At 55.2% G+C, this 21,323-nt stretch overlaps 2 protein-coding genes across 4 annotated transcripts in view; one reads left to right on the top strand and one right to left on the bottom strand.

Moving 5' to 3' along the window:
- Positions 1-11,065, top strand: part of USP42 (ubiquitin specific peptidase 42) — a 35,800-nt gene extending 24,735 nt beyond the window's left edge. Inside the window, exons 11-17 of one of the 3 annotated variants that reach the window (XM_089895632.1) lie at positions 218-371; positions 1,275-1,991; positions 2,111-2,205; positions 3,924-5,384; positions 6,412-6,719; positions 8,694-8,737; positions 9,660-11,065. In XM_089895632.1, the coding sequence (XP_089751758.1) occupies positions 218-371; positions 1,275-1,991; positions 2,111-2,205; positions 3,924-5,384; positions 6,412-6,719; positions 8,694-8,701 (2,743 nt within the window). In that variant the 3' untranslated portion in view covers positions 8,702-8,737; positions 9,660-11,065. Of the gene's footprint in view, positions 1-217; positions 372-1,274; positions 1,992-2,110; positions 2,206-3,923; positions 5,385-6,297; positions 6,334-6,411; positions 6,720-8,693; positions 8,738-9,659 lie in introns of those variants that run through there. The other 2 variants (XM_022587681.3, XM_089895631.1) reach the window with 2 other exon arrangements.
- The window catches only part of CYTH3 (cytohesin 3), a 97,170-nt gene continuing 86,739 nt past the window's right edge, over positions 10,893-21,323 (bottom strand). Inside the window, exons 6-14 of the mRNA XM_022587703.2 lie at positions 19,754-19,834; positions 18,746-18,858; positions 18,510-18,658; positions 18,241-18,352; positions 14,435-14,511; positions 14,263-14,334; positions 14,004-14,158; positions 13,766-13,861; positions 10,893-12,118 (exon numbers count right to left, since the gene is read on the bottom strand). Of these exons, the coding sequence (XP_022443411.1) occupies positions 13,789-13,861; positions 14,004-14,158; positions 14,263-14,334; positions 14,435-14,511; positions 18,241-18,352; positions 18,510-18,658; positions 18,746-18,858; positions 19,754-19,834 (832 nt within the window). The 3' untranslated portion in view covers positions 10,893-12,118; positions 13,766-13,788. The remainder of the gene's footprint in view (positions 12,119-13,765; positions 13,862-14,003; positions 14,159-14,262; positions 14,335-14,434; positions 14,512-18,240; positions 18,353-18,509; positions 18,659-18,745; positions 18,859-19,753; positions 19,835-21,323) is intronic.

Here is a 21,323-nt window from a genome sequence, read left to right as displayed (position 1 = left end):
GATAGTGGCATCCTCAGAATACACAGTTCAAAGTGCCGTTTGCCCAGTGACCCTGTTCTCTCCTGACCCGAGCACCCGGCGCTGGCCTGCACTTGATGGGGACCCTGCGTGTAGCTCTGCGCATCATGTCACCTGTTACCCGAGGGTGGGGTGTACGTGAATCTCTTTTGGGGAGATGTCCCATATCACCTCGAGCACTGTCACTCTCTGTCCCCAGGTCCCACGATGTGAAAATAGGAGGTGAACTTACTCATTCCGCCCATAGCCCTGGCCAGTCCTCTCCCCAACCGGTGATCAGCCAGCGGGTTGTCAGCAACACACAGGCAGCATCCGGGTTTATCGGACCACAGCTTCCTTCTCACATGATGAAGGTAACGTTCCACGGGTAGAATGTCATCTTTATGTTCATCTTTCCAGCCCTCTAGTTAACATTGCAGTAGTTGTCATGACCTCATCTACAACTGAATTTCTTGTCCAAAGAGTTTATTCAAGCTGTTGATTATATTTCAAATATACAGAAAATCTCCGAGTATGAACATAATGATCAAGAAGAAAGTCTGGTGTAAGTCTATTTAAACGCTAGAGATTTTAGCTCCCACCTTGGACTTCCGTTCACTTAATGGATTAAATATTTGGGGATTCTTGATTAATGCTGGCCTCCAGGAAAGTGATGCTTTTACAGAAAGAACACTTTAGTCATATCCGTTTAGCCCTTTCAGGAGTGTGGCATTTTCTCTGTGCCATCCGGCTGGGTCTGATCACACTCCCTCATGGCTTCTCAGGGGGAATGGAAGGTATGCCTGGTTCGTGTGAAGCTCTGAGTCCTCAGTGGAGGCCTGGCTTTTGCTTGACGTAGGTGTTGAGATTGTGGACATGTTGGACTTGTTGGAATAGCCTGTATACACCTTGGAATAATCCTTTCACCTGTGCCATAGTGTCATAACGGCCTCCAGTTTGATAGGGAGTCACAGATTCAGTGCCTTAGGGAGCTGGACAGGCAGCAGGTCCTGCACTGGGCTCTGCCTGAGTGAGACCTCAGGACACGGCCAACTGGAGAGCGCAGGCCCCGTGTGGAGGGGCCACTGCTGTTGCTTTTTCAAGAAAGGTTTGTGGTGGGCAGGCCCGCAGGAGAGGGGGAGGGCTTTCTAGGTGCGTGAAGCTTGTTATTCACAAAAGAAAAAGATAACCGAAGTGGGAGAGGCCCACGGCCTCAGGTTTCTGAGTCTGCGACTGTTTCTGGAGCTCTCACCTGGCTGTGGTCTGCTTGTTTCCAGAACCCACCTCATCTAAACGGGACAGGACCCTTGAAGGAAATGCCGAGCAGCTCCATGGCAAGTCCTAACGGGAATTCCAGTGTCAGTAGGACTGGCCCTGTCAACGCCTCAACATCTGTTCAGGACTGGCCGGTTAACAGGCCCTCAGTTATTCCAGAACATCCCAAGAAACAGAAAATCACGATCAGTATTCACAGCAAGTTACCTGTGCAGAAAATGCAGTCACAGCCTACTCTTCACAGCAGCTCTTCGGAGAGCCCTAACAAGCCTGCCCCCTCATCTACCATTACGACTTCTACTGCAATACAGTCTACCTCGAGTGCCCCCATGATGCCCGCGTCTAGTAAGGTAACGAAGCAGATCACCCTGAGGGAGTCCTGCCCTGAGCCTGTGACGAACGGCAGGTCCAAGCTGAGCTCCGGCGTGCTGGTCCCCTACGGTGCCGAGTCATCCGAAGAGTCCGACGAGGAGGCGAAGGGCCTCGGCAAGGAGAACAGTCTCCGTCCCGCCGAGAGCGCGCGCGCCCCTGCTCCGGTTGCCGAAGATGTCGGGGCCTCTCCGCACGAGCTCCGAGAGCCCGTGGCTCTAAATGGTGCTACCAGTACGGACAGTGACCCGAAAGAAAACAGCCTACCCTCGGGTGCTGCCAGCTGCCAAGTCCAGCCTGCCCTACACTCAGAAAACCCCTTTTCTAAGGCAAACAGTCTCCCTGGGAAGGTGAGTGCGCATCGGCCGGGGCTGGGGCGGCCTTTGCTTCCACCCTCGTGTCCGGCGGGTCACGTGGCTGGGTTTCAGGTGGCCCCCGGAGTTGAAATCTCTCTGTTTTTTTATGGTAGTTGATGCCTGCTCCTTTGCCACTTCTCCCAGAAGACAAAATCTTAGAGACCTTCAAACTCGGCAGCAAAGGGAAAGGCTCCACAGATGAGATGAGGTAGGATACGGTCCCAAGGCCGTGGGACGCGGGCCGGGGAGTCACAGCAGGGCCTGTGGGTGCGGCCGCTCTGGAAGTCTTAGGGTGAACCTTTTGGACCCTGGAATGATTTGAATAACGATCTGTCGAACTCATTCATGTTCCTTTTAAGAAAGTAAACACGTACAGGGTCTGTTAGTCCAGCTGACGCCCCCCCCCTCCCGCAGCGCCCCTCCTCTCTGGGGCCCCTCCTCAGCCCCCGGCTGGGCCTCCCGCCGGCACCGTCCCACTCAGCCCCCCATGTGACAGGCACCTGAGGAGGTGTGAAGGGGTGGCGCAGGGCTTCTAGACTGTCCAATAGCGAAGACTTTGTTTTGCTCCCTTTAGAATTCTGAAATTAAATTCCTAGTTAAGATCGTCTGTCTCCACACTTAAAAAAAAAAAGTCAGTCTGCATTGACCTCAACGTCATGTGATGGGAATAGAAGGAAGGGTCAGAGGCAGTGGCATGTCGCCACGTGAACAGCCCGGGAGACGGTGCCACCGCAGGATGTGGGGTGGGCCAGCAGCTTGGCGCCACGCACAGGTCACATCACGCACGTCAGCGCCGTGACGTCCTCCTGGTAGACAACTTCTGGCCAAGCTCTGACCAACCTGAGATCAACACCCTAGTGGTGTCTGTGAAATGGCCAGTAATAGAGCCGGGGTTTTCACCCACGTGAACATTGGGCTGGGCTGGGACATGGAACGTTGGGGCATGGGCTGTTCTGTGGGACCGCCTGCCTCACCCCCACCCACTGGTGCTGATGAGGCTCCCCCATCGTGGGGCTAACCCAAAAATGCACCCCACGTTTCAGAAGGGCCCTGCGGGGGGCATGCCCTCACCAAGAACCACTGTTAGGAATGCTCACTTAGAAAAGCGAGCAAAGAGCAGGCACTCCCAGTCGGCCCTGGAGGGGGCACTTGAACCTCAGTCCCTGGCGGGATGGCTGTCTTCCTCTCTGTCCTTGTCTGGCTTAGCTGGTCTTCAAACGTAATGTGCGCGAGAATTGTGGCAGGTGATTGTATAAGCAGTCAGTCCCCAGCTACGCACGTTTCCTAACCTCACGTGCGGCCTTGAACACGTCACTGCCACGCTCTAGATCACACGTGTCTTCTCTCTCCCAGATATTTTCCCGCTGGAGAGCGGGCCCGCTTTAGGGTTTTTCTTGCTCTCTGGCAGCTTTCATTAACTTCGAGACTCCATCAGAAGCAAGGCAGAGTTCTTTTACTACAGAAGGTATTTCTGAAGCCTCAGTGATCCCTCACAATTTGCAGGTAATTCAGGGAGCTCTTGGCTGTGTCTGGAGGTAGCTACTCTAGCTCCGAGGCTCCAGGAAAATTCAGAGAAAAGGGATCCAGAGGAAAAGTAAGAGCCCCATCGTTACTTGACTTTTCTGATGGTTCGGACTTGGTTATTAAGAAGAATTAGAAGTATATCTGAAAACAGAAGGTGCCTAGAATTGCGGAATTATTATTGCTGAAAAATGGGGTAGGCTTGATACAAATTTTTACATTTTTATTTAATGAGAAAATTTGAAGTTTCCAAAAATGATAAGCCCAGTTTTAGGTTTAAACCAGATGTAGTAAAGCCATAAAATATTTAGTAAACGAACGATTTGAAGTGTTTGTCCCTGTAAGCCAGGAAGCAAACAAGTAAATGGCCGATTTCTTTCTTTCTTTCTTTCGGTGGGGCTGCAGTACAACTGGGACAGAGGAGAGGCCTCCGCAGGACCCTGAGGCTGAGCTGGAGGCTGGCAGCTCCGCTCCCGATTCCCGTGAGAACCTAGAGCTGGTCATGAGCCTTAGCAGCAAATTCAAGAAGGTTTTGTCGCCCTCAGACGCCAGCATCAAACCTACCAAAGAAGAAGTCACTGAAAACATTTTGGCAAAACCCGAGGAGGCTCTGCCGAGTATCAGCACCTTTTGTAACAACACCGACAAGGACACCCTCGGGGATGATCAGCTTCCTAAACTGTGTGACCCACGGAATTTAACAAACGATCAGAGCAAACCGTCCCAGGACGCGAAAGGGACGCCACCAGAGCGTCCCCAGGACCCGGCGGCAGCTGAAGCCGCGGGGAGGCTGAGCCCGAGTCCCTTGTCAGGTACCGAGGGCGACTGTGAGCCTGAGCCCTTGGGTCACAGCAGTCGGGACAGAGGCACGGATGTGGAGGGTCCCCCTAAAAGCACAGGGGTGTCCGCAGATGGGGTGCCCTCTCCGCAATTAGACAGGATCGCAGAAAACCGTCCAGAGGGGGTCCCCGAGCAAAGTAACGGTGAGAGAGGTGAAGACAGTAAGGCCGGGCAGAAGGTCCAGGAGGCTTGTGCAGTGCAGGAAAAAACCAGCAGCCTCAGAAAGGTTGACCGAGGACATTACCGCAGCCGAAAAGACCGATCGTCCAGCGGCGAGCACGCGCGGGACAGCAGGAGCGGGACGGAGGAGCAGCCTCGCCGGAAGCGGCCCCACCATGAGTGGAAGCGGTGCCGGTCCGAGCGGCCCGAGCCCTGCGCCGCGGCCCCGCACGCCCCCTGCCCCGGATCCCTGGCCAGGTCCGGCCACCCGCGCTCCCGGAGCATGGGGGCCCCCGACCAGGAGTGGGGCCGCTACCACCATGCTGAGGCCGAGCATGCCTGGGCCCGGGAGAACTACCCGGACGGGATGCGCTGGGGGCGGTTCAGGTACCACCACGACAGGTACGCCTCGTACCCGGCCCGCGAGCCGTGGGAGTGGAGGCCCCTCCACGGCGAGCGAGAGTACGACCGAGCCGGGCCCTACAGCGGCCGGCCCCACAAGGACCACTACAGAGGCCGGAAGGGCCACGAGCCGGCGGCCAAAGAGAGGGACCGGCACCGCGTCAACAGCCCCGGGGCGGGCCCGGCCCACACGCCCCCTCCGCACCCTGCTGACAAGTACGCCCACGACAAGGCTGCACTGGGGGCTGAAGACAGAGGCTGTGACCTCGCCGGTCAGTTTCATGAACACAAAAACGTCAAGTCACGAAAACGGAGGTACAGTAGTGTAGGGGATAAAGACAGCCATGTAGAAAAGAAAGCCTGGAGAAGCTTACAAAAGGATCCTTTAGAGGAGCCTAAAGTGAAGAAGCACAAAAAATCAAAGAAAAAGAAATCCAAGGACAAACACCGAGAGCGGAATTCCAGGTGAGGGTGTGTGTGCGTGGTGATGGGTGAAGGGCTGTGTCCTGTGTATGTGACTCTGATTTGTACTTTTTATCTCTGTGGGTTTTGGACTTCCCTGTTTTTATAGATTCCTATAACTTAGCTCTGTGTTAAGCTGGATCTTATTTCATGGTATTTTAAAATGCCCGAAAACCATCTTTTAAGATGATGTTGCCGTTTTCAGTTGGTGCTTTTTAATTTCTAGGAGTAAGTGTGCAGTGTTTGGTAGATAGATAAAACTTGGGATGTTCTGACTTCACAGTGATTGTTAATATATTTATTCACAGATTTAGTTATATTTTCACATCTGCTGATACTTCCTTCACCCTCAGTGACTACTGCCTCGTGGCAGGAAATGGGAGGCCGCCACCCTGTTGAATGTGCCTGTGACCCAAAGGGCTGAGACACATCGTTTGTTGCATTTGCCTCTGTCTAGTTTTCTGTCTCCATTTCTCAGTTTGAAATCTCATTGGGACATTTGTATTTTTAAAAAGCTAAATTGGTCAGTAGTTTTCTTGAAAATGACTTCTCCACGATGAGAGGGGTGAGCACAAACACGGTTACTGCGCGTTGCGTGCTACACGTTGGCGTCTCGTAAAATCGAAACCCTGGGAAGAGGTTACCAGTAGGCATAGGTAGAGAGTGTGGTTACTTGAAGGAAAAGGAAATCAAACCTCCTTCCCTCCTATGTGCCTGAGACACCTGGCAAAAATATTTTTTCCTTCAGCCACTAGTTTCAGGAAAAATTGACGAAATCCTTCCTCTGGTGTTTTGGCCACAGCTCCCCTCCCAAACAAAGCTGAAGGGCATCGGTGGGGAAAGGTTGAAATTGGTGAACTTATGACCCCAGACTTAAAAAATTACTACAATGAAAACAACGCATTTTTCATTATAGGGTTTACCTGTGTTCACGTAATGAGTGTCAACAGTAGTGAGTATAAATCGAAGACCAGTTCTCTGGGGTGGTTTGCTTTTCCGGTGGTTTGAGTTCTGGCTTTTTCTTCTGCAGGCGTCAGCAGTACTCAGACCTTTTGGTAACGCACTCTGATGCCGACCTGCACAACAGACACAAGAAGAAAAAGAAGAAGAAGAAAAAGAAGAAGCACTCAAAATCAGAGAACTCGCTTAGAGATTCAGAGCCACTCTTGCCCGAGGCCACCAGCTGTGAGACTGTGGACCATTTCCAGGGAGCGGACAGCGCTTTCCCCCTCACGCCCAGCCAGCCTCTGGATGGTGTGGGACCTTGCCCTGAGAAAACAAAACATTTCTGGATGGAAACAAGGGATGACAGGTGTCATCTGTCTAAGTGTGGCCAGGGTAAGAGGACATACTTGGAACTGCGAATATAGAAACTCTTTTCTTTGGAAAGGGTGGTTAACACAGGGAAGGAGCCTCAAAGGGCATAGAAGGTGTAAGTCCCCTCTGAGCTCCCCGCCCTGTGTCCTCTGCCCGACGGCTGGCCCGAGGCTGCTGTGGCCGGTCTCGACGGTTAGCCGTGCTGCCGCGGCGCTTACTGGAGACCTGAGTTACGCGGAACCGGGAACCTCTGGAATTGATGGCTCTGAGTGTCTGATTGTGGACCAGAACTTCTGTTTTTAAGCCATTTTTGATAGAAATGTTGTGGTACATTCTTTCTCTCCAGAATCCTTAAGCCTTTGGCATTGTGAGTAGAACCTAGAACTCAGTTTGGTGACTGGCTCGCTGGACGTCACGCTTCAGGCCTGCGTTGGTGAAGCTCAGGCTCCTGACGGGGTGCCCTGGGTCACTGCAGGCCTCTGGGCTCTGGGATTCTTGTCTGCTTTGCACAGCTCTGCCTTCCCTTGTAACTTCCCAGCCTTTTCTACTCTGATTGCTCTGAAAGCAGAGCCCCCCTTGCTTCCTCATCTGTTCCGATGACCTTCGACCCTGGAAGGAGTGCTGAGCGTTTTTGAGGGGGCCGGGGGCCCCCCTAGGGCAGGGCTGGACTGGCCGCCGCCTTTGCGCGGCCTGACGGTAAGGAAGGATTTGACGTTTTTAAATGGTTGGAAGAGTCAAAAGAAGAATATTTCATTTCACATGAAAATCGTGTGAAATTGAGGTGTCAGTAGAGCCGCAAGGAGCCCAGCCCGCCTGTCCGCCCGTCCACGGGGACAGGTTTGCTGGCCTCGCCCTGGACCCCTGAGGCGCACCCTCATGACCCTGCCCGCTGTCCTAGATGTCCAGGGGTCACGGGGTTCTCGACTGCGTCCTGGACCCGGGTGAGGTATCGTTTGTTCGGGGGCAGCCCTGTCCCTTCCAGTGGCCCAGTCCCATGATGGTTGGTGGAGGAGGGACAGATGGCTGAACAGGGCACTGGCGTTTGGAGAAGCCGAGGGCAGAAGGGGGGTGGTTCCTGAGTGGCGGGGGGAGTGCTGGGGCGCGCGGAGTGGGTGAGGAGTCGTAGGGACGGCAGGAAAGGGAAGCTACTGGCGGGTTTGCTCTGTGTTTGTTAAGAGGGGAATTATTTGCATTTCCGCATTGGTTTCCCATGAACAGTTCAGCGATTCGGGGAAGGCGCTTGGTGGGGATGAGTCCCTTCTGATGTCTGCTTGGGGCGAAGTGGAGACGGGCTGTTCGTGTGCATTCTGCGCAGATCCGCAGGGATTCTACGTTTTTGCCAGAATCCCCTTCCGGCTGCAGGTCTCTGGTGAGGACCACAGCTGGAGGCCGCCAGTGCACCCACAGAGCTGGCTCGGGGGACAGTAGGTGGCGTGCAAAGCCCAGTAGTGGGCATGTGGTGGCCCAGACCGCGTCTCCAGAGGCTGCAGGAGATGGGGTGGCCCCTTTCCTGTCCTCGATCTGATGGCGCCCAATGACTGGCTTGGGCGCCCGTCCCGTCCTGACCTCCCGGGAAGGGCCACCTGCTCGGGCCCAGGCCAAGCATCGCTGTTGGCTGGGGGAGGCCGGACCGCTTGGCCTGCGTGTGTCTGTCCTGGTGCCTTGACCACTGACCTCTCTTCCAGACTCCTGTTCTCTGGCGCCATCAAGCTCTCGATTTCTTTGGCCTCAGATCTGTTCTCACCTAACGTTGAAATGCTGCTGAGTTTACTGGGGTCAGAGTGGACTCTTGCTGAGGGGACGTGGTCCTCAGTTATCACCTCAACTCGTTTCCAGTGAAACACTTGGAGACACAGCTTGTGTAGGACTGATTTCAGGCAACAGACATTAAGCTACTGAGGACTGCTTCTGAGTGTCGTCACGTAACGCACACAGAGCATAGGCACTAAAATTTTTGCAAAACCATTAAAATGTTTCCTAACCTTTGCTTTCTAGGTGATTGAAAACGTGGCTTCAAGACAAAAAATTCACTGGTTACGGTAAGCTCTTTTCGTCTATTTCTTCCTGTTTGTTTGTAGAGCCGCTGAGGGGCCCTGAGGAGGGAGCTTTGGGACTCGGCTTCGGGGGTAGCAGGTGGGGAGTCAGTCCTTGTGTGGTGGGGGTGGATTTGGGCCCCTTAAGTCAGAGAGTCGCTCTGCTCCCTCCCTCCCTCCCTCCCTCGTTGTAAGAAAGTGAGGCCAGGTCAGAAGCTTCAGAATCAAGTCATTTGATAAACGTTTGAAAGATGGAGAAGCCATGTCCTCTCGCAGCCCCACCTGAGGGGCCGAGAGAGGGGAGCCCTTCCCGTGCCCGCCGCCCGCACCGCGCACCGAAAGGGCTCGGGCTTGGTTTGATCGGAATGGGTTTTGGGTGCTTTTTTACAGCAAATCAAAACCTGGAGTGTCATTTCCTCCTGGCCTCGTACTCAGTGGCCCCGGGAGGTGGGGTTGGTGTCCTGGGCGCGCTGCAGCTGCAGGGTTGCTCTCCGGAGGGAATTTTGTCCAAACGTGTAACTTCTGGCAGTCGGCAAGGGGGGGGTTTAAGTGAACCGTCTGCAGGAGATTAACTTGCAGTTGATTAACACGCTTTACAGCGTGTCATCAATGGGAAGACCGGAGCCGCATTAAGGAATTAGCCTCTTCCTACCTAGAGCAAGGGAGTCGCCGGGTTGCGGCGGCTCCGCGGCGGCCGGGCTGGCGGGACCGCGCCCAGCAGAGGGCGCCCTCCCCGCAGGCCTCCGCGCCACCGCCGGCTCCTTCACCGCCCGCGGGGAGGCAGGCGGGCTCCCCGCAGAGACCTGGGGGCGCCTGCTAAGGGGAGGGCGTGAATGAAGAAGAGAAGTCCCGCCCGGGGCTCACGGGGCACTGGGCTCCCACTTCCTGCCTCTGGACCAACTAACGCCCGCTGCCTCTTGTCTTTCAGATTCAACGTGTTCAACAGAAGCCATCCCCAACCCACATTAAATTACAAATAGAGAAAATAACTTGAAATCTGCGTGGTGCTTCTTTAGTGTAAATAGTGTATAGATTTTACCATGGAGGACTTTTTTTTTTAGTTTTTACCTTTTCTTAATTACCCTTATTCCAAATGGGTGAACACTTTCTACAACTGCTGACCATTGTAAAATACTGTGTATATAAATCACATTGAAAATAACGCCCTGGACTAGAACATCTCAAATGCTGCTTAATCACAGACTCAGGTTGATCACTCGTATTCCATGTAATGCTCCTCCAAGTTAGACATCCGGTGCGAGACCAACCGGGAAACCATGGAATTATTAAAAGTACAAACTGACAGTGTGTATATTTAATTTAAAAACTTATTTAAAGATTCACAAGCTCTCAACTAGACTTTTGAGAGCAGTCTGTCTTCTGTAATGTCTGATACTAGAAACTAATTTGCTTCATATTTTAGTTGTATTCAAGATTTGAAGATTTTATAGACAAGTTCTGTTTTTGAACTTTGTGGAACTATTCCAATCAATTTACCAGTTATGATGAGTATTTACATTATGAATGTATAATCTGAACATTATTTGTAAGGCCTATACAGTATGTTTTTATTACATAACACTTTTTTATACAGTGTCTCTTGTCTTGACTATGATATTGGAGTCTGAGTTGTCAGCTTGGTCCCTTAAAGTTTCTAGTTACAGACAAAAATCATACTGTGATTTTATTTTTAATATGGATATGCTATCAAACTGTGATACACTTATAATTCACTGGTCCTGCATCAGGAGTTGGAGTGGGGAAAACTGTATTTAATACAGTTTGTATCTGAATAATCTGTATGGTTTATACAGTTTGTGTTGTTCAGAGACGTCTAAAGTTTGATCTTTGTTTTTTTAAAGATTAAAAAAGCACTTGCCCCACTGTAAATATACAGCATGTAAAATTTATATAGTATATAAATGGCAGCAAATTAAACCTTTCGTGTCATTTTTTACTGCTGTTTTCCCCATTTGCTTACAGACACTTCTCTTGGACTTCTTTCTCTTTGCATTCACTTCCCTAAAACCTCTAAAGCTCAAGCCACGGGCTCTCAGTCCCAGACTGAGAGGTGCAGACCCCAAATGGGTGAGGGAGAGTCAGGTGTGGGCTGCTGGACCCGACAGTCTCCCTACTTTAAAGAACCCAGTCACAGGCAGTCTTGTTTTTAACAGTGCGTTTTTATTTAACCAACACAGTATTTGCAATTTGACAGCCATACACTCTCCAACTTCACCATCCACTTTACAACAAAATATCAATAATAGATATAGGGTATTTCTTCATGCAAGTTGGAGTATATACACTGAATAACACTCCAGAAGTCATATTATATATGTACATTATTTACATATTAACTCTATTTACTGTAAATAGAAATGTTTTCTAAGAAAAAAATAAAACAAGAAATCACAATGTGTGGTTTCTGGTCTACAACAGACCTAACTTCTCAGCAAAGCACATCTATGTAGATATATGCATTTTAACTTGAAAAATATGCATGGCTTTATATGCAGCATTAAATGCTGCTTCATCTATAAATAGCTCCTATTTGGACTCAACCTGGTACCACATGAAACTGCTCAAAACTGTTCCGTGATCCTGAAGACACTTGCTTGTCTGGGTCCAGGGTGGGCCAATTAAACCCCTCATGTTAATGGGGGCTGGTGGGGCCGTGTAAGCCGCCGCCTCCCGCCCAGCGACCCCCTTCCCTGCCTCCTGCCCTCCGTCTCTGGAGAAGAGCTCTTTGGCCAGAGTTGGGACTGACAATTCAAGCACTGAGCGCAGACAGGGGGGTGGGGAGGGGGATGAACGGGGGACCACGCTGAGGTCCAGGCAGCCGGGCCCGCACCCTACAGCCCCGTCAGGTTAACACTGTCACACAAAACCTGGGGTTAACACGATTTCACGTAACACTCCCGAGGGCAAGTGACACAGATTCTGAGCACCATGGCCTTCTGCATCGTTCCGGGCAAATAGGCCTCAGGCGAGGCTCCTTCACAGGTGGCCAGAGGAACAGATTTCTTCCAGGTGTTTCCTTATGCTCACTTCTCCCAGCCCCACCCTGAGGCACACCCGAAAGACAGAAAGCCCTGTATCCCCAGGGTCCTACCTGGGTCAGACAAAGGAGAGACCGGTTATTCCACACAAAATCCTGATGGAGCCCGCGCCCCAAGCAGCCCGGGTACAGGGCCAGCCCGAGGGGAGGGCACTGCCAGGTCGTCGTCAGCAGTGTTTGGTCTGGTGGTCTGGGCAGCGTCCCTTTTCACGGAAGACTGGGGCCAGAGTTGCATATACGCCAGTCACGCGCTTCAGGAATGCTGACTTGCCTTTCTCAAAACTAGAGGGTCCAATCTGAGGTATCAGTACAGTAGCAAAGCCTAAAAGCTTGGGAATGAACCAAAAAAATCAGTTTGATGCATGTTGGAGAGTCCTGGGTGCAGACCCTTTTGCAGTCTGGTGTGACTTAGCGCTACAAGGTCAGCTGCACCGAGGCCAAAGGCCCATAGCCGTTCAGTCTCGGCATCAAGGCAGCTCCCAGGAACGGTTCCTTCCGCTCTTTACATCTCCACGTAAGTGCGTACAGCCTGCGGTTGTCACTCTCGGACTCTGCTTTTGCACAGGAGAGGTGATGACCTCTCAAGTGTGCAAGCGGAGGGAGTGCTTTTGCGGCTGGGGCAGGGAAAGGAGGTCCTGCAGGGGAGGGACCCTCCACCGGAACGGCCCCTGTGGGCAAGGGGGTCCTATGTAGTACATGCAGGGGTCCTGGCGGCGGAAATAAAGCTCCCAATAAAAAGGCATCTGTCACCAGCCCCAAATGTCCCAGCACCCAGCGCCTCTCGGCCGGCCCACCTGTGCACCCTTGGGCCAGTTCTGCGACGTGCTGGGGCCCAGCTCCAGCCTGCCCTCAGCGCACGACTGAGCACCTCTCTCTCATTCAGCCACCAGCAACCTGACAACCTCCTGGTCGGCGATCTTCAGCAGTCCCACCACCAGTGCACGTTTGGGGTTTTAAACTATTTACAGAAAAGCCTAAGCGCTCCACTTCTTCATCCCCACCCCCCCACCTGCTCTTTTCCCTCCCCATAACGGAAGATCAAATCTCTGAAAACATGGAATAAGGTTATCCCTATCTCCTTATATGTCCACTCATTACGTTAAGAAATCTGGTCAAATTATTCTAAGCATTCGTCTTGCCAACAAGTAGTGAAGACAGTGGTCACAGCTGGTCTGAACCACGTGTTCAGCTGGACCACAGGACACTGCTGTTTGTGGGCGTCAGAAACGGTCAAACATGAGAAGTTTCATGTGGTCCAACATATACACTGTCTATCCTGGGATTCAGAAGTTACAGGACAAATGCCCCAAACCGAAATTTATATTTTAACAATTTGTCTCTTTAGAAAGTATCTGTGGGACCACAAAGTCTGAGCTGAACGGTCCCAGAGGACTGGACTCCGCCCTGCCCCGCCCAGTGCTGGTCGTCAAGGACACGTGCACCTCCCTCCACCAGGAGCTCCCCTGGGCGCCCCCCCAGCCCCCCGGAGGCTGCATACGTGTACACATGTAATTGTTCTCAGTGCACAGTATATTGTGTCCAGAAGTTAAATTTATAGCTGCCATTCTAAAAATACTACTGTTAGAAAGTATCTTTCATTATAATTTGAGAATATAAAAAGGCATATAAAAGCTATAATCCTATATATCTGAGAAAAAAAACTCAATAAAAAACTGGTAGCTTTTCCTTTCCTGTTATGATACAAAACAGCGACTTCCAGAACGGCGAACACCGCCACAAAGGAGCACGTGTGACCCCGCGTCTGCCACGCGGATTTTCACGGCTGAACCACCAGGCGCAGCTGCTGGACGAGACTTCGAGGAGGATGCGCTCGGCGCTGGGAGGGCAGCGGGAAGGGACGACGTGAGGCCCCTCGAGACCAGCGGGGGCCGCCGTCCCTGAGGAGCCAGGCCGGGGGTCCAGGGTGTCGCGGGGAGGCCCCCACTCTTTGCTGCGGGGTTTGAGTTTACTTTTACCTGCTGCTCAGGCCAGGAAAGCTCTATTTCTTATTGGCAATCCTCCTTTTCCTCGTGGCCAACATGTCATAGAAAGGATCCCTGCTGATACTCGCTCTGGGGGAAAAATGAGAAAGAAACTCGGTTAAGCGAGGAGAGCCGGTCCTCCCCCCGCGCGGGCCCGCCCCCACCCCATAGGACCCACCCACAGCCCCGGGCCCCGCCCTCCGGCCCCGCCCCCACGGGCCCGGGGGCGCACCGGATGGACTTCATCCACTCCTCCTTCTCCTCGGGGCTGGGCGCCGAGATGCGGTACACCACGTGGTTGCCCTCCACCACCCGGCCGTCCGCCTCCGTCTTACAGGCTTTGATGACCTGCCCTTTGTGGCTCGGGTTATAAAGCTCGAAACAGTTCTGGTGGAGACAGACACGACAGTCACCCGGCGCCGGGGGGGGGGGGGGGGGGGAGGGGAGGGGAGGGAGGGGAGGGAGGGCGGGGGGCAGGGAAGCCAGCTTACGGGTTTCCGCGGGTCTTCCACCTCCCGGATGCTCAGGTTCTCCAGCGGGATGATTCCCCGGGGCTCCTTATCCTGCGGGAGGAGAGCGCTCAGCCTGCCTCCCCCGGCACCCGCGGAGGGTCCCGCGACGCGACGCGGAGGACGGGCGGCCCCGCACTTGCCCTGCACTTACCGTCGTGTATTCAAAGTAATAGAGGCAGTTGTCGGTGAGGATGAACCAGCGCCGCTTCCAGGTTTTCACGCGCCCCCCTAAGAGCAGAGGGACCCCGTGAGTCAGGGCGGCGCGGGCCCTACACAAGTTAGTGCGCTTTTCATAAATGCCACAGGGGCCGAGCTGGGTTTTAAGTTTCCTGCCTCGTGGAAAATGTTTCACATTCTGCCCCCCCCCCCCATTCCGCCCGACACTCAGCCAAATGCTGGCCTGCTGTGCTGCCTGGCCCGCCCGCATGCACCCCGCCCGCCTGCGCGGCACCCAGATGAGCGCTTCCCAAATCTGCTTCCTGCAAGAGTTAGTCGTGATGAATGGTCTTAATTTCCCCACGTGGAAATGACAACAGGATGCAGGTCTGTCCAGGACTTAATCCCGTTACGTCAGGGTCATCATCACATTTCTGAGGACTTCAGGCGGCCCTGGGATCCATCAAAATCGATTACGCCTTGGCCCAGGGAATTATTAGATTGAATTAATCTCTTAAGATCTGGGACACACGTGTACACACACACACACAGCACACACAGAGCTCATCTGCACCTACTCTCTTTACACTATGGAAAAGAAAATCTCTTTTACCCTCAAATATACAGCAGAAACAAACTGGTTTCCATTTCTAGTTTTTGCTCCTGATACAAAGTTTAAAAACAAAAACTGAAAGAGAAAACATGAGCCTGGTGACAGATGCCCACGATCTACGGGCACAAGGTAAGCAGCGGCTCCCCTGACCCACTGCTCCCCAGGGCACGTGCAGGCAGGCAAGACCCTCATGGCCAAGGGTCATAAACCCGGTCCCTGCTGTGAGGAGCTTGGGGAGCCCAGACAGGGACACAGGGGGACATGAAGGGACATGAAGGTCAACCTGAGGGCCGAGGCACGAGGACCTGACGTTTGTGGAGATCTGGGGTGGGGGGCGGGGGAAGAGATATGCGTGAGGACACCCAGCTGCAGGGAGGGAGCCCCGCCTTCAGATTCAGCGCCACTGAGGGGTCCTCAGGGACTGAGACCCTCACCCCTGCGTCACTGATGATACGTCTGTCCTCGTGACGGCCGCAGGCAGGCTGGGTATACGGGGCGGCCATGCGGGGAGGCAGCCTCAGCCATGCCCTGAAGGAAAGTGCCCAGATTCCCCATCTCCCCCCATCTCGCTTCCCATCCCCATCAGAAGCCTTCATCCCCCCAAGGCCTCCATCCCCTTGAGGCACCACCCAACCCGTGTCTCTCAGACCCATGGGCTGGGTTCTCACTCCCCGAACCCTGTGTGCAGGCCCATCAGGGCTCTCTGTTCCCTGGAAGGTCTCTCGGCTCTTCGTACCTGGGTTCCCACCCCCCGCCCCGTGCCCAAGTTCAGTGGCAAGTCTGGAGGAGCCCTCCCTGGTCCAGCTTGAGACCAGGGGAGCCTCTCGGGCCAGGGGCTGTGGGCATCAAGATGGAGGCGTGTGGTCTGCGTTGACCCCTGAGCCCAGCCCAGCCCCAAGGCCCCCTTCAGGGTGGCTGGTGGTGACACTCTTGGTCTCCGAGCCCCAGCAGGTTTTGATGAGGGAGACCGAGTGGCTCCGCTCATGCACGTGTTTGCGGCTGCACTTCAGGACGCGGGGACACACACACACCTATAGGAAGGAGCCTGGCAACACCCGACTGGTATAAGCACCCACTTTCTCTTTGTAAACACCCTGCTGTTGGCACGGCTGTTAGCAGACACGCGCTCTCGTGCACATTGCGCACGCCTCTTCTCCATGCCAGCCCCAATCTGACCGCACTCCTGTCTGCGTTAACACAACTGACTCATTCTCAAAACATAGTGACTACATGGTATGTACTGTCACAGCGTTAAGCAACACCACCAAGCTCTGCTCTGGCGGGGCACCCGGGCCTCCTCAAAGTGCAGTGTCCTCTAACTCACGATGAGAAACCACCAAGCAAGGTCACACTGCGATCTCCGTTCCTATCCCAGCACATGCGTGGCCACAATTCTGGCTTCTCTGCCCACGTGTCCAGGCCATGCAGGGGCCCAGGGCTGCGTGTCCTCACCGAGCATAGGCGCTGCACCCAGGCCCAACCCAACGCAGCCTCCACATCTGCTTCCTGCAGACAGACCGCCTCCTCGGTCCCTCGGGGACTGACACCCAGTGACCCTTCCCAGCAGCTTGGCCAGCGTCAGAACTGTTGGCAGAAGTCTGGAGTGCAGATGGGCCACCAGTGTGCTGGGATCCCCCTGGGGACGCTAACAGCCCTGAGAGCAGAGCGGCCTCGGGAGCCAAGGCTCCGGGCTCCAGGTGTGAGGTGCGCCATCACCAGCTCTGTAGCCTTAACGAGGACACGAGTGCGTGGCCTCGGGAGCAGGGAAGCAGCAGACGCTGGGTGCCAGCCAGCCCTGCGGTTTGTGACGGTGCTCTGTGCACTGGCGCTGTGGCCCGCTTATCTGCTCAATCAGGTCACAGGCCTGTTGTCACTCATTTTGTTCAGTCTCCAGAGCCAGCCACATCCCCGCTGGCCCTGGGGCACACTGGCTGCCGGGCCCGCTTATGCTGTCACCATTCCGAGGGGGACACTTGCTGGCAACACAGCAACAGGAAGGGCCCAAGTGCTCTTCTGGGCACCTTCCTCTGCCCTCACCCCGGGACCACAGGCTGCATGGGATCTCAAAATCTGGTGCCTCTGGAAGGTTACTCAGCCATTCAAGTCCAAGGCTACAGTTCTGGGTTTTTAGGCCAAGATCCAGAACTCTTCCAAACCCTGGCGCAGCCAGAGGAAGGTCAGAGCAAGACGCCAAATCAGAACAGCTGACCGGCGTTGCGCACCCCCACGCCCGCCACACTGTCACACTGTCACCAGGCCCATGCTTATCCTCTCTCAGTTAAAGGCACAAAATCACCAGCACTCCGTAGGGCCCGGTGTTTGCACAGTGCCTGGATGATGTGTCAGATCTCTCAGGCTCCAATGTCACAGGAAGGTGGAAATCCCAACCCCGACCAGAGTAAAAAACCCCTACCAATTCCTAAAATTGCCCAGAAAATAAAAATGCTATCCTACTTGTTTGTCAGTGGTTATGAAGTCCTTAAAACGCTGCTGGACTCTACACAGGTGGTGCAAACACGCACCGCCCGGTGAGTGGGCGGCAGGTGATTTAGCCCTCCCGCGCTCAGGCCCTGAGGACACGGAGGCGTGAGCTTGTCCCCCCTGGGCATCCCCACGCGCCTCCGGTCCCTCACTCCTCACCCAGCCCCGGGTGGGCGTCATGGCCGCCGCACCCTGCAAGGAGGATGAGGTGACCCCAGCACGTCCGAAGCCACAAGGGCCAGATGGATGACAGCCAAGTCAGAGCTTCACACAAACCGACAGAGAGAAAGGAGAGGCAAGAGAAGCTGGGAAGGGGCAGGAAGCCACTGGGTACGTACCTCCTAACGCAGAACAAGCAGGGACAGCCCGTCACAGAACAGAAAGGTGGGAGCCACAAGCAGAAGGAAAACAACAAGAAGGCACATTTAAACCGCTCATCAAATACCAGCCACACCAAACCAAGAGAGGCGGCAGGTTCCGGGGTGGCGGCGCCTGCCTCTGCTACAGAAACTGCCGTGGGCTTATCTGGACACTAGGGGGGGCAGTTTGCTGGGACGGGCACCGCGTGCGGCCCCGGCAGAATGGCCTCGCTCGGCAGGGCGCGTGGGATGCTCCGTGGAGCGTTCGTGCCTCCGGTCGGGGAGGCACCGCTGGGGCTGCCGCGGGAGGAGGGGCCTCGGCTCGGTCCCACCCCCAGCGCCGCTCACCCAGCTTCAGGAGCCAGCCCTCCCGGTCCGGGTTGAAGAACGTGTGCGTCAGGTCGTTGCCATCGTCCTCGGGAATCTTGAACGGCTCGTTCTTGATGCTTTCGTACAGGTTCTGCGAGGAGGGAAGGCGGCGGGCGCGGGGACTCAGGCGAAGGAGGAACGGCCGCCCCCGCGTCACCCCCCCAACACGGGGCCCAGTGCTGCTGCCCTTGAGCTGAGCCTGACGCTCCTGAGCATAGAGATCGGGGACAGGGGACGCGGGGGCTCACCCGTAGCAGCTCCTCAGGGAGGTCCCCGCCCTCGTTGATGCCGCGGTTCATGGTGACAAAGCGCTCGGCCGTGGGCTTGTCGCGCACGTTGTGGTTGTGAAGGCTGGTGTTGAGCATGATGATGGCGAAGGACAGCACGTAGCACGTATCTGGGGGGAGTCAGGGCCGCGGGGCGTCAGCGCTGGCCCAGCGCGGGACGCCCCTGCGTGTGCCCGGCGCCCGCAGCCCGCGCTCACCCGTGGACTGGAAGACGCCGGGGTTGCACAGGCAGTAGCGAGCCGCGAACGCTTCCATCATGCGGTCGATCTTCTGCGCCTCGCCCGGGAGTCTGAAGCTCCACAGGAACTGCCTGCAGGGGGACGAGAACCAGGGGGACATGCGCATCTCCACACGGTCTGGCTGGGCGGCGCCTCCGCGCCTAGAGGCCCCAGTCGGGGCTGCGGGCGGAGTGCGGGGACCCACGGGACACAGTGGCACGGCCGCTGTCTGTGCTCCGCCACCCACTTGCAGGAGTGAGTCGGGAGCCCCCGCGGCTCTGGGCCAGACACTGACCCAGAGGAACAGAATCCACGTGGATGCACCCCAGGCTCGCCAAGCCTGCACCTCTCCGTGACACCATTTTCAAACACTGAATCTAAAACTCCTGAACCACGGCTACAGGATTGGAACCCGTGTCCTTCAGCCGAGGCCAGGGACTGAGCCCACAGACGCGAGTGTCAGACAGCAACACGGCTGCCACCTTGGTCCACAGGTGGGGAAACGGCCACAAGGAAACAGGCTCGAGCTGGGGCAGAGCACGGAGGAGAAAGGCCAGACCAGGACCAGCCAAGGCCGTCGGGCACGCTGGGGCCAGGGGTGGCCTCCGATGGCAGGAAACCCACACCCTCTCAGGCACACGCTGGGTGTCCACACGGTTGGTGTTCAAGGCCAAATGTGGCGTAAAGTGGGCCCGTGCCCAGGCGGCACTGAGACCACGTGCAGAAGTGGGAAGGAGGCACGCCCACAACTGTCAAATATCACACAAAATGGAAAAGCAAAGCAACTGTGAATGGAACGCAGGACCAGAGGCCACAAGGATTCAGGCGTGGCCCGACACCCCCCACCTCCCTCCCCTCCCCCCCCTCCCCTCCCCACCCTCCCCACCAGGCTGCAGGTCTGCAGAGGCCCTTAGCTTGCCAGTGGGACCTGGCACCGCTGGGCCACCCTCCCTCCCTCTGCACAAGAGCAGGTGATGAAACACTCACCTTAAGGCTTGTACAAGGTTGAGATCGGCAAACTCGTGGAGTTCCACAAAAGCTTGAAGAACTTTAATGTTAAATTCATCCCTAGGAAAGAAAATGTATTTTACAGCCTCACTGCATGTTATTTCAATAATTTTAAACGACACTTCCTAAAGCAAGTTTTCATGGTTTTTATCGTCACATGACTAACTAAAAGATCAGGTATTTTTCACTGTGCGTTTGTTTTCAGGCTGAAAACAAAGGAGACCCAGTAGGACATTAAGCGTTTACTTCACCATCAGTACGAGTTAGGGTAAGACCCCAAATACAAGCCTGATGGCCAACGTTCCGAGTTCCCTGCACTGAGCTGTAAGGCACCGACCCAGGTGCTTGGTACAGATCCTCAACCTCCAAAACCGCCACGAGGCAGGTGCTGATCTCGTTCCCACCTCCCAGGTGGGATTTTGAAGCTCAGAGGCAGGAAGCAACTCCTCCAGGGTCGTAAGGCAGAAAGCCCAGTCCTGGGCCCAGAAAGGATGGTTTGGAAGAGAAGTAATGCCTTACGTTAATAACTAGCTTTTCAAAACGAAACTCAGCGTGAGAACGCAGTCAAAAACGGTAAAAAAACTGAAATGACACAACAGCGGCAGTTCAACACACTGGCATTTTAACTCCAAGCCGCTCCCACTGACCATGGGGACACCTGTAACTCGCCCTCCCGGGAGAGCAGGCCAGGCCTCGCCTGAAGATGCTCACCTCCACAGGTACAGGCCCATGACCTGTCAACAGCAAGGACCGGCTGCAGCTCAGCACCCCTGTGACTGCGACGACACCAACCACCCGAGTGCTAAGGATGACACCCAAGGTGGGGAGAGGCCCCGGCACAAAGTATGTTTTGCAACTTCACCCCCTCCTTTTTCTTTGAGATGAGCTGGTGGCAGGTGTGGGGCTGCTGCCTGAGGGCCCTGGGGCTCCAAGCCCTGGGTGTGCAGAAAGGGGTGTGGATGGGACCCTCCCGGGAAGCAGTGAGCGCTCAGCCCACTGGAAAGACTGGCTCTCGGGCCCTGGTTTGTCCAACACTGCACCCACCAGCTGGTGTCCTGCTGAAAGGCCGCGAGACTTCGTAAAGGGCACGCTCGGGGCGGGTGGGTGTGTGTACACGTGCGTGCGTGCGCGCAAGCATGCTGAGCACCACAGGAGTGGCAGGCAGGCTGGGGTACAGATTTGTGCAGCCAGGGACAGGCCTGTGACCCAGCACAGCGGTCTGTTGTAAAGTCCGCGTTAAAGGCAAGACGGCACACAGCAGGGTCCTGGAGCACAGGGAGCCCCGCGGTGAGGCCGCCACCTCCACCCGGAGAGGAGGAGCGGCGGGTCCGGGCTCACAGGTGTTCAGTGCTCAGCTTGCAGCCAGTGTGAAGCCCCCCAAGGCAGGGGGGCTCCACCCATCCCTCGCTGGAGGGCGGTGTCGGGGGCCTCAGTCCTGAGAATTAAATTCTACCTCCGCGCCAGCCCTCCAGGGACGGCCTGCAGGCCAGGCCACTCTCCAGAGCTCTCCACCTGACCGTCCACCAGGCCTCGCAAGCTCCTCGCCCCG

Source organism: Delphinapterus leucas, chromosome 15 (assembly GCF_059928025.1).
Source record: "Delphinapterus leucas isolate spDelLeu-1000000601 "Yukka" chromosome 15, BTC_Dleu_Yukka2, whole genome shotgun sequence".
In the NCBI taxonomy this organism is placed as follows: domain Eukaryota; kingdom Metazoa; phylum Chordata; class Mammalia; order Artiodactyla; family Monodontidae; genus Delphinapterus; species Delphinapterus leucas.
This window is presented reverse-complemented; position numbering and strand designations above follow the sequence as displayed.